Source organism: Oreochromis aureus, linkage group 1 (assembly GCF_013358895.1).
Source record: "Oreochromis aureus strain Israel breed Guangdong linkage group 1, ZZ_aureus, whole genome shotgun sequence".
In the NCBI taxonomy this organism is placed as follows: Eukaryota; Metazoa; Chordata; class Actinopteri; order Cichliformes; family Cichlidae; genus Oreochromis; species Oreochromis aureus.
In genome coordinates this window covers 38,534,723-38,547,737 of record NC_052942.1, presented here as the reverse complement: position 1 = coordinate 38,547,737, position 13,015 = coordinate 38,534,723, and the positions used below count along the sequence as shown (strand labels likewise).

General features: G+C 42.8%; 1 protein-coding gene across 3 annotated transcripts in view; it reads left to right on the top strand.

The window, feature by feature from the left end:
* The first annotated feature begins 259 nt into the window (after positions 1-259).
* The window catches only part of dpy19l3 (dpy-19 like C-mannosyltransferase 3), a 73,372-nt gene continuing 60,616 nt past the window's right edge, over positions 260-13,015 (top strand). The window contains exons 1-3 of one of the 3 annotated variants that reach the window (XM_031743711.2): positions 260-456; positions 1,052-1,178; positions 3,296-3,423. In XM_031743711.2, the coding sequence (XP_031599571.1) occupies positions 1,061-1,178; positions 3,296-3,423 (246 nt within the window). In that variant the 5' untranslated portion in view covers positions 260-456; positions 1,052-1,060. The other 2 variants (XM_039613597.1, XM_039613589.1) reach the window with 2 other exon arrangements.

The following is a 13,015-nucleotide window of genomic DNA, read 5'->3' as shown; positions in this document are numbered from 1 at the left end:
TGAGTGTATGGACTGTCTGCAAATCTTTTACACTTAGTTTGTAAAAACTGTCTCCAAATAATTTTAGTGATTTTTTTAAATTAAAAATATTCATTAACTTAGGCGGACCCTGTTCCATATTTTTTTTTTTTTAATTTTAGATTTTTGGGGGTAAAATTTGTGGGTTTTAGTCTTGTAAATTGGATAGTTTTTTAATTATTTATTTAATCTCCGAAACGCCTACCTTTCCCCCCCTCACCTCACGCTTTTATTTTGAAGGCGGGACCTCTCGTGTTCCGGTGCTGTCCCCTCCGTTAAACCCCGTGCGGAACGAGGATGACCGCTGAATTTTAACAGCAGGCGAAAAAAAAGAATGAGAGAAAAATGAAAGAGCGAGGGAGGTAGAGAGACGTAGAGAAAGAGAGAGGGGGAGAGAGAGCTGTCGGAGCATCCTGCCAGCCGCTGCTGTGGAGGAGGGTGAGGCTTCGCTAAATGTTCCGTTGGCTCGACTCGTTTTCGTCTTTTGTTGATGTCAAGGCAGAAACAAAGTCCTGCGTCCACCGCGGGAGCGCGCCTCTGTGTTGTGAAACGCACATTCACCATAACGAGGCTGTGGTTGCGTGTCTGTGCTTCCCAGTGGCGGTTCAAACCCGCCTCATCTACTTTACCGTGTTATGTGGCTCCCTGTTCGCCCCACATCCCTCATGATCCTCTGCTGGAGCGCATCTGCGGTTATGTTTGGCGCGACATTTGGTCCGGTTTAAAAACGGTAGAATGAATAGAGCTTTCTGATAATCTGTTGTCGATAGGTTGATCTGATTTTTTTTTTTTTTTTTTTTTTTTTTTTTTTGCACGTTAATCTGGCGTCACCAGGAAATGCTGTAAGCAGGCCTGTCCATCCCCCATCCATCCATCCATCCATCCATCGGTGTTGAACTGAATGAAAGTCCTGTTTGCTTTGGCTCAGAGCGCAGTAATGTTGGGGCACATGTTTGCTCTTTGCCTGTGTGTACATGTGTATCAGTGTGGATAATCAGACCCCCCTCCCCCTGTGTGTGCGCTCTGCTGGCAGCATTTCAACATGACAACCCTGCGTCAGAGGAAGGGCAGCAAGGGGAAGGAGCCCTCTCCCGCTGCAGAGCTTCAGTCCCAGCAGCACAACTGTTGCTCTGAACACCATCCAGAGAAGATCCTGCATGGTGAGTGAGACACCCCGCTCTCCCATCTCAGGCTTTGTGAGCCACAGATAGATGTTTCCCACCAACAAGCTGCAGGTGCCAGTTCTACCACACATTTCAGCAGGTTTGAGGCGATCATTACTTGGTCACCAAATCACCGGTGAAGTTCTTGGTGCTGTTCTGGTGCCAGCTTTTTGGCAGCAGTACCAGGCTTTTTACCTCTACCAAAGTAGTTGAGGATTTGTCAGTGGGTTTGATTTGCAGTCTGCTGTTATTTTGTTCCCACATGAAGTATCCCTAATTTTCACCACGTAGTGTTTGGTTCTCAAATCTGTTGACTTTAAAGCTGATTCTCAAGACACCAAAGCAGAACTGGCTTTCCAGCAGTGCTGGCACTGCGTCTGTGGAATCCAGGCATTTTTAAAACTTTTTTTGTGGTGGAAATGAGTAGAAGTATTTCCAGATTGGGCACTGGCATTGCACTGGGTAGAAAGTCACATCGGGTTGTGACTGGCTAAAAACCAAGCACCTGCTGCGGGGTTTTTGAGCCAAAGCCAGCTCGAGCTCCAGGGAAAGTGTTCAGTATCTGACCCTGACTTTAACCTGCTACAGGTGTTCTCAGTGTGGCTTTACTGATGTTTTCATAAATTGCTCTGCTGGTTAAAGCCTGATATCTTACACCTTTTGTGCATTTCTGCATTCAAAGAAGAGACATTGTTATGTGTGCGATGCTTTTGTGTCAAATGAAAAACGCCGAAACCATTATTTGCAGCTGCGGCCATCAAATTTGCATGTAAACAACACCGGAATGCCATGGGCCTGTAGTTAGATCACTCTTTTCTGCTCACACTTAGCCCACAGTGCACATTCACACAGCACTTTGTGATTTATTTGTTACCTGTCTCACACACACTCACACATCAGTGGAGGCAATTTGAGGTTCAGTGTCTTGCTCAAGGACACTTTGAAGCCACCCAAAATTTTAGCTTCTCATGTGGGCCAGTTCTCGAATGCAAGTTCTTGATTGAGTACCAGCACCTGTGCAGCTTAGGTGGTGATGGGCTATTAGAAGGGGGCGGAGACTGGCTGGAAACCAAGCACTTTGCTGCAGGGTTTTTTTTTGGGTCAGAGCCATCTCCTGGGAGATGGTGGTCAATATCTGGCCTCGACTTTGACCCACTGCAGGTCTGCTCAGTGTGATTTTTATTGAGGTCTTCATAAATCACTCTGCTGGTTCAAGCCTACAACTGTACACCTTTGTTGTATTTATGCATGCACAGTCATGTTTTTTTGTGTCTCATCCCTAGAGGAGACTGAAGCTTGATAAGCTTTTTTCTTCATTTCAACATTTAAATGATTGACTCTGGTGTCATATTATATTTGTAACCTTCATTTCACAAGTGTCCACTGTATGAAAACTAGCGGGTGTCGCACTTACGTGCATCACAATGTACACTTTTATGACAATTCAAAATATTTACAATGTTGTTCAAAAACAAGAACACACAGCACATGATTTTCACTCGTCACAGTGGGTGTTATTAAAACCTTTAAAAGACTAGAAGTAGCTCTGTTCTAGTCAAGTTTCCCAGTAAGCTGCAGTCATGAATTGCATGTTGGAGGGTCAAACAGGAAACCCACTCCCTGCACACCTTTAACACCTTTCTGAAGTCACATTAGTGAGAGCTGTTTCTATAACTCAGTGAAACCAACAATCTAGCATTCACACTCACTTCACACAGTGGTTGGCCAGCTGTGCAGAGGTGGCAAAGGGGCTAAAGCTTCTTTTTTTTCCATACTCGACTCAGGCATTTTTGTCACTTTTCACGCGGGTGTCTGAATAGAACGCCACAAGTGCCTTTCAGAAGAGACTGTCTGAAAATGTGTGCTGTTTTCGACATATTTTACAATACTGAACCTCTCACCTTTCCCTGTGAAGTGTTTGGAGCAGGTGTACACTCTCTGAGTATGTTGTACGCAGTAGTTTGTGTTCCAGCTGAATCTGCCAACATGCACAGCACCATGACCCTGAAGCTTAAACAGCTAAATGAAATCCAGTCATCAGTAATTTCAAAGTGTTACTGTTTCACGTTAAATTTCACCCTACAGTGAAAACTAACATGTTAATATTCTTGCAGGTGATTGGTCATGGGGAGCTATAATCTGGACATCAGTTGGTTGGTCTGTCTCTGTTGGTCTTGGCCTGCTTTGCTGCATCTACGTGGCGACACTACATGAGAACGACCTGTGGTTTTCCAACATAAAGGTAAAAACTGTTTATGGTTATAGACCCGACACTGTGGAAGGGCAAAGAAGAATCAAGCATTTAATGAAAGAGCAAATCCTTTCTAAAGAATGACTGTGATTTACAGAATAGACTTCCTGTTTTATGCATTATGCAGAAAGTAATCAGGGAAATGTTTACTGAGGTCCCAGCAGGAGGGGTCTGAGGGACGTTGTGTCATAGATTTGTTTTTTGCAGCCACAATTGTCGCCCCCTGCTGGTCATCGAAAAAAAAAAAATACAGGTTTAGACCTTGTTGCATGGCATATCTGGAAACTACATCCATCTTTTTACTGTTTATTAGCAACTACAGGAAAAGAAGTTCACTTTCAGCCACTGGTCTGAGTTCCCAGACACTTACCGAGAGTTTTAAAAATAAGAGGTGATGCAACCCTGTGGTAAACACGGCTTCTTTGAAATGTGCTGCTGGAATCAGATTCAAGTTGAGCGTGGGAATTTAAAGGCTTTGCAGATCACCTCTTTATGTTTTCATATATGTTTTATACAATGTCCGAACTTTTTTTAGAGACAGGGAATCATAGATGTCTCAATAAGAATTAGCTTCTCGGTGGCTCTATGTCTTAGTGACAGCTTATCTTAAAGTACTCCCAGTGAATTTGTGTCAGGGGGAGCTGGAAAAGTTGGAAATATGTGGCGCTGTTTAAGTTTTATAAAGCTCTTGTTAAAAAGCAGTAAAGCCGCCTGGATTGATGTATTTGGCACTTGTCTAACAAAGTTATCTGAGGATTTGACATCCATGTGCACGATTCATTAACCACATCACAGATGTGGATATTAACTGATGGAAAAGTGTCACACGGTGTGATCGTTAAGCTGAAAATTTCCACATGCGTTTTGCGCTTATCTAACGTAGCTTCGACATCAGTGCCAGGGACATCCCCTCGTCCAGTTTTCTTCCTAAAATGGCCTTCAAACACGTCATAAACACTTCATCCTAAAATGGGATGATTGCTTTTCCACGCTCTTCATGGGATGAATTTTCAGGGCTGTTATGTGAACCACATGAGATCCTGAATCATCACGGTTGTTTCAGGCCTTTCAGGGTTTGTTCATTGTTGTACAGCAACAGAACATTGTGCTCTGCCAAATGTGATGTCATTTATAATTGCCCCCCTTTAGAGCGTTAGCAGCACTCTGGTTCGGGCTGAGATATACATAGCAGATTTCAAACTGGGTGACATGGCAGAAAAGATGTCTGCATTAGTACTAAAACTGGGGCAAAGTGTGAATCAATGCTGTTGCCATAAATTGTCTTTGCATCATTAAGTGATGCAGTATGAATCATTTGTTTTCGTACAGCAACTGACGTAAGAACATTATTTGCTTCTGAGTGGTTTGTTTTGGTGTTTTGTGGTTTTGTAATCTACATATGAAGTTAAAACACTGTAGGTTAATATTTTGCGTGAAAGTTGCTCTGAAGTTGTTTATCACAGGGAGGGATGGAAAGTTGAACTACCAGATGCGCAGCTACGTAAGTCAAAACCACAATCTGAGACATTGTTTCTTCTAACAAGCTCATTGTTTCCAAGTAACTTTTGAGTGTTCATCACTGGAAAATAGCAAAGAGAAAAAGATGATTCTACATTGTAGAATGTGGTGAAACGTTAGCATCTGCTTGTGGTTAGCTACAGGATACTTGAAGGAATTTCTATTATTGCAGAAATTGGTGACATTAACGAGGCCATTATGTATGTAATTATACATTTTTGATGTAGCAGAGGAAAAAAAATGAAGGTAAAATATGTTGAACACTCTGCAAATCTGGCATCTGGACAAGAATGAATTGATTCAGCGATCACAGGGCGAGCTCGCTGTAGTAGTGATCTAAATTTCACCATCAGATTCAGGACCTTGAGGGGACAACAACAGTCCCCTCAAGGACCATTATACTTCAAGTTAAAGACCCTACAATAAAACAGAGACTCAATACTGGAGAACATTCAGACAAGCCCCTATGAGCATCACTTGGTGAAAGTGGGAAGGAAAAACTCCCTTTTAACAGGAAGAAACCTGAGACAGAACCAAGCTCAAGGAGGGGCGGCCTTTTTTATGTGTCTGTCCCAAAAATCCTGATTACAGATCCTGATAGATTTTGATGGCTTGCGGCTTTTTTATCTAAAGTTTTTGAGATGTTCATGTTGATACATTTGCCAGACGTTGAAGACCTGAAAGTGGGTCGTCAACCTTTTAAAAAAAAAATATATCTTATAAATTATTTGATACATGAAGCCAAAATTTCACAGCAGTCATTATAAATGTCCAGTCTTTGGACCATAACAGTTGGAGATTTATGTTGTTTTGAGATGGAATGACCCAGTTACTGATACTGGTAATTTAGGGCAGCTGTGGCACAGACCTTACATTGGGTGGTGGTCTAATAAATTTGTTAAGCACTGTATCAAGTACACATGTGCCTCTCAGGTGGACTTCAAGGATGTATAATGGAAACCAGTAATTGTCCACGGTGCCTCCAGCTGTCTGTGTCCGAAGGACTTCAGTTTAAGTGTTCAGAGTCCCCTCAGTGTAATACTGACAATAATAAAGGTTCCCACATTAAACTCTGTCATGATGCTACTTGTAAACTACAAAAATTTCCAAATGCACTTTATTCAACTAAGCATTAAAGCCAGAAATGCAAAGAGTAATGTGGACTTTTGAAACACTGTTAGAAATACTTACCCATAATTTATACTTACCCATGAAAACAAATTGGAGATAAATGTCTATTTCATGAATTTATTGCCTTCCTTTGACTAAAGTTGCACGTTGGTTTGCATGAAAGCGGACTGTTATGCGCATATGGAAGGTATTAAGAGAAGGCTGAAGATAAAACACAGTTTAGTTTTCTGTAAATCTCTTAAGAGTGGGAGCTGCCCACAGGGACTAATGAATCAAAACCTGACACCAGAGACGCGTCTGGTTCTGAAGCTCTATCCCAATCACAGGACGACTTATCTCTTTGTGTAGAACAGACGAGACTGTGACTCAAACAAAGCATCAGTTTACTTCCTCTGTTGGTTGCCTGCATGGCCAGCCAGGTGCTTCTTCTGTTTCTCATGCAAATGTGAAATGCATCTTGCCCGCGTATAGCGCCGCCGTGCTCACGGTAATTTGTGAGATTCTGTCACAGGGACGCAAAGCGGCACTTTGAGTTAATTGACCGGAATCCGTATGGACACAGTTTGCGGTCCCGTGCTGGCTTTTTTTTTCTGTTTATGTGTGTGTGAAGGGGAGCAGACAGATGTGTTCATTCATAATAAATGCAGGTCACTTTACAGGCCTGGAGAACATCTCCCTGAAATGTTCCCACAAATAAGTGGGCTCCTGGCTGCCATCATCGCACACTGCATGCATATGTGAACGGTTTCCTTCTGTTAATGCAATCAAAGCCCGTGCCTGAGTCTGTGTTCGCACAGAGCAAACCGAATCTGCTCGGTTACATTAAAAACGTGGCTGTGGCTCAGCATTAAAACATTCAGTGTTTTTTAGGGAGACTGTCTGGGAACATGAAAATGCAAAAGCAGTCTCTGCTGTTGATGTCCAACAGTTTCTCTAACTTTTTGAAACCAACAGTCTAACATTCACAATCATCTCTAGCTTGTGTGGAGGTGAAAACCTACCTGGATATTTTCTTTCAAGCTCTGCTCTTCATTCTCTACACATCTCTCTGCAACAAACTTTGAACAACTAAGGCCTTTCCCCCCCTTTTTTTTTTTGGGAGGACACCATCAATGATATTCTGTTGGCCTCGTATTTATGATGATGTATGATATTAAATATCTCCATTCAATAGGACTGCTGGCTTTTGACTCGCAGGTATAAACACTTTTCATCTCTTTTTTGTATAAAGTTGCCCTCGGGCTGTGTTCACAGCTCTGTTAATCATTTTAAAAAGGCCAGAGCACTGACTCTAACGTGGGCCTCCAGTCCGTTCAAACTAATCATTCTATTGTTTTTATTTACATTTATTCATCTCTTTTATCAGACACCTGATGGACATAAAGTAATGATTTGATCGTCTCAACAGAGATTATGTTTGAAATGTTATTTTGAGACTTCAAATCCAGGTTTGATTGCTGAAAGGAGAGAAGGAAGAAAAAGTAAAAGTTTTGTCCTTAGTTCTCTAAAATGAACGGCCATAATTAACAGATCTGTCCAGACTGGACACACAGGTGTGAATGCCATTTTTTTATTTTTTTTTTTTAACTAACTCAGTCCGAGGGATGCAGATTTTGTAACTGACATCTGACAAAATTATAGATATAGCTTAAAATGTTATACATCAATCACTCAGAGAAAGTAGCACCTACAAAGTATCAATAGATGATAGAGAAGATGGTGAGCTTTTTGGCCTTTATTATGCAATAAATTGAACATGAAATAGAAAAAATGGGGAGAGAGTGTGAGGCAAGACAAACAGCAAAGGCCCTTGGGTTGGAGTTGAACCTGCGCTGCTGCATTTAGCCCTGTGGCATGTGGTCACCTGCACGCTAAACTGGTGCCCAGATGTAGCTTACTTTAAGCTACAGTAATAGCTCCTATAGATCTAATAGGCTGAAGTGAAGCATGATTAGCTTATTACTGCTGTGAAAGAGTTGGATGTCAGGCAGACGAGCTGAGATGATGCATACATTTCTAGAGAAAGAAAAGGCCTGTAATTACCTTTAACAAAGAATCGCAGAAGACGCAGACACAGAGTCGCCACCGACATGCGATAAAGATAATGGGTGTACTTTATACACTATATTACCAAAATTATTCGCTCATCTGTCTTCACACGTATATATCAGGCTGACTGACATCCCATTCTTACTCCATAGGGGTTCATGTGATGTTGGACCACCCTTTGCTGCATTACCAGCTCTGCACCACTGCGCCTGATGCTTTGCATTGTGCTTGCTGATGCATGCAGGTGTTTAGCCATGAAGCTCTCTATGCACTGCTCTTGAGCCACATGGCGTTTGGAGGTCTGCAGCGACTAACTGTGCAGAAATTTGGTGACCTCTGCGCACTATGCGCCTCAGCATCCCCTGACCCTGCTCTGTGAGTTTACGTTGCCTTCGTGGCACTAACAGTTGATTGTGGAGCATTTAGTGGCCAGGAATTTCATACCTGGACTTGTTGCACAGGTGGCCTATCACGGTTCCACCCTGGAATTCACTGAGCTCCTGAGAACAGCTAATTTGCTAATATGGATGGATGTATCAGTTTATGGTGTTTAGGGCTGTCAGCAGGCTACATTCTTAAACTGATGGAATGTGTAGACACACATACTGGCGAATTAGTTAAAGGATAAATTAGCTGATAAATAAAATACTAGAATCTTATCAAAAATATATTGGGAAACTTGCTAAAAAATACCAATAGCTGAAACACAGTGAAGAGTTCCGGTTCAATGACTAGAATTAGTGGATGAAGCCTAGTCGACGCTGATCAGTTACAGCTTCCTGTGTTGGGACACCTATAAATCAATGTGGCCACACCCCTAACTACCTTGTCCAGTTGAAAATCACCCCATTCAGAGGTGTTATAAAATAGGAAGCTATCAACTATGTCCAAAACTGTTTTGGTCCCATGCTGCAGATATGCTCTAAAGTTGGATATTTTAAAATGAGACTGTGTGAGGATGGACTCACTGTAGGAGCCAACCTCAGGTGGCCATCGGGGGAACTGCAGTTTTTTTTGTTTGTTTGTTTGTTTTTTAAACTTTTGCTTTGGCTTTACTTTTCATCTCCAGAGATTTTTATTTGGGTGACTTGTTCAGATATATTTTTTTGATTTGTCTAAATTTTTTAATCTGTCTCAGGGAATGAAATTTAGTAGTGTCCTCGCTCAGTCCCTCCCATAGTCTGTTCCTCTGTCACAACATCGACCTGATCAGCCTACCGACAAAGTTTGACAGACTCAGACTCACCTGTCTCGGACTGCAGGTGGTGATGGTAGTCTATGACCTTATGGCGTTATGCATCACATGGCTCTTTGTTGACTGTGTTTTGTATATCTGCGTACTGTCACATGTATATTCATGGAGTCATGTAGTCTTCTCACTATTGCCCTGCATGTTATGCAGCAGGGTTGGTCTTTTAATGTTAATGTATACCAGTAAAATTAGTAGATTTATTTTTGCTTCTATCAGAAAAATAATTAGGAACTAAGGCTTTCATTTAAGTGAAGTGGACTAAACACTCACTGTGCCCCCTGCACGCTGCAGGTATTGCTGCTAAAAGAAATCTGCCACATTTAAAGATTATGGCAAAGAAATGAAAACAAAGATCCATCAGAGGGCCAGCGTACGTTTTGTTCTTTTTAATCATTGCTATTGGTTTTGTTGAATCCAAAAAACTACCAGCTCAGTTTGTGTGGAGACCCAAACAGAGGGAAACGACTTTCAAATTCAAATTTTCAAACTTAGCTGTGTGGACAGAAGAACATGCTGCATTATCCAAAAAATGTTTCCAAGGCACAGAAAATTGTGTTTTGTGCACCTTGCATGGTTCAGGTTCTTGGCCTTACCCTGAACTGCTTCCTGTTGCTCTCTGGGCAGTCTGGATGGATGGATGTAATTTCCTGCCTTCAGAGATCCCCCCCAATCTCGCTCACTTTTATTCTCCCATTTACTCACACACACACACACACACACACACACACACACACACACACACACACACACACACACACACACACACACACACACACACACACACACACACACACACACACTCACACACACACACACACACACACACACACACACACACACACACACACACACACACACACACACACACACATTGTCTTCAGTGTCTTCAGGTCAAGTAGGCTGGAAAGAGCTGGAAAGTAATTTGTGGATTTGGGAGTCCCGCCTGATCAGTGCTGCTGCCTGACCCGACCTGACCCTACGTGACTGATAGTATCGGAGCACAGGCGGCCTGTGGAGAAGCTTCACAGAAAGGGGACTGGTTTTAATAATCTCGTATGTGGTTTCCTCACCCAGCGTGCTGTTGAGGGAATGTATTATCAGAGTTAGCCTGAGGTGAAAGGGTCTGGAGGATTTTTTTTCTCTCTCTCTTTCACGCTCATACCCTTACAGTGCTTATTATCTCTAGTCCTCTTATGTAGCGAGACAGCTGGCTTAATCTGGCCTCTTGAATTCATCAGGTGTGAGGTCACGTCCGTGCCGGCCGCAGCGCCTCGCAGAGTTTATTTCAGACGCGCGCACAGATCCACAAACCTTCCGACAACTGTTCCCTGCATTTTCCGAATGATGTTCCAACGTGTTTCCCCACCCCCACTTATTCTTCTTATTCTTTTCCTGTAAGCACGTGTGCTTTTATAGACGAGGGGTCACCAGTAGTCAACTCGCTTTTCCCTCCTCCCTCTGGCTGCTCCAGTTATCCACAGCCTGTCCTGTTGTTCGCAGGGCTTAGTCTTTCTGTTTGCTTTTGCTGAGAAAGATTGCTTTTTGTTCTGAAGTTGCCGGCTGCGTTTGATGGAGGCAGAGGCCACTTCGTATTTAGGCTTTGGCAGACATAGAGCAGAGGAAATGCTGGATGGACCCTCGCTTGGATTTTTCGTGCATCACATAACAGAGATGGGAGTTATTCAAAGACCCATAAGGAGGAAATGGTAACACAGACACACAGAGAGAAGAGGATCGGTGCCTTCTGAGAAGTGTACTGGCTTCCAGCGTAATGAGCAATGTGTGAACTTGTTAACTAGGCCTATTCTCTTTGACCTTAATTTAAATTGAGGATTAGCCATCTCATCAGAGTTCTTGGTGGAAAGCCAAGGCTTGTTTTGCCTTGGGCAAAACTCAAAAGGAGGATTGGGAAGGAAAGTAGCTGCTCATCCCTCAGAGGAAGCTTTTGCATATTTCCTTTGGCAGGGAACTTGAAGCGATTAAAAAGCGAATTTATTTGGATTGACTTCAAGAAGAGAAAAACACACCACATTTACATTTATTTCCGTAATGGATTTGGATCAGTTCTGTACCTTAACCCGGGAGCGTCCTGTTTATCTACCTGGATTCAGCTCATCAAAGGATCCAAGAATTTATTGATAATCTCTGCGTTCCCATGCAATGGAGCTCCGTAAGAGGGTGAAGCCGAAACATGGCCTTTCACAAGATGCGCCGTCTGAAGGCAGATGTAACCATAACGCTATGTCGGGAACGCAGGAGGGGGGAAAAGGAGGGGTTTCTCTGCTTGGGCGATCCGGTTCCCGTTCCCATTCCGGTTCAGGCGTTTCACCCCGGCGGCCTTGGCAACAGTGTGTTTCCATGGCAGCAGGGCTGTTAGTGGCTGTGCTGCTGGCACTGACTCAGGCCTGGTGTGTGAACGGCTTACATGAGAATCTGCTGTGGTTCTCGCAGCTCACGGTAGGAGTTATTACGTGTTTATGGAAAGTGTTTCAATTTGAGCGGTTAATAAACCAAACACATTACAAGCGAGCTCTGCTTCGATGTGACCGCCTCAGGGGGCGGGTTCAGTCTGCAGCACGGTGCAAATGAAAACCATCACACCACACCGTTGTCCAATCTCCAACCACAGTCAGAGCTCCCGCCCCTTCTGTGTTGTTAGGTCGTTACAGAGTGGCCCCAATAACAGTGAGATCACGGTACAGAGATCCAGCAACAGGCATCTGATGCAGTTATTATCTACAAAATGAACAAACTCTTTTATAGTTGAAGTGGCATTTATTTTATTATGTCTGTTGTTTTTTTCTTTTCTGAAGTTAGAAATAAAGTGTTTCACCTGCTCAGTTGGAAATGTGCTGCATAATTCAGAAATGTTAGAAATGATCTTAAGTACCAAAAAATATCTCTTAAACCAAGATGCAACTCCAAGGATATAAAGTTCAGCCAAATCGGCGCAGTTCCTGGAATGGCCACTAGAGGTCGTCTCCAAACGCAAGTCAGCCTCTGGCGACTCCGTTAAAACGTCTGACTTCACAGGAGGTCTGGCTCCTTTAGACCCTGGTACAAAAATGTTGGACCTCTATAGCTAATTTTTCTCTTCAAGTGTAGGGGAGATTTTTTTTCTTTTAATAACTGCTTCTTAGTTTTTATTAAGGTGTCTGTTTGTCAACATTAAGTTTGTGTTGTTGCCTCCAGTGGCAACAACACAGACATATATAGAAATTATCTTCCTTTCCATTAATCCACATGTATTTGTGGAAATGCTGTGCATCCATTCAGTGTATGGATGAATCCTGGGAGGCTTGCTCTCTCGACTGGCTGCCACTCCATCATGAACCTTCTCATACAGTCGGTTAGCTTTCATTTAAACACAGGATGTACATACCATCCATCTTCCTGCAAAAGGTCAAATCTGTGACTCCACGTGCTTCCTGGATGTTCCCATTTCTTGAGCTGTGAACTCATTCTTTCAATATTGGGGTGTTTATTTGCTTATAAATCATACAAAGATGATGTGCTGAACTCATTTGCAGATAGTGTTGAAACAGCTTCTTCATAGATGGTGCCAGTAATATACTTGACCTCCTTTGAGGCTTGTTGCTGATACTTCTGTGACTTATCCGGATCAGTTCACAC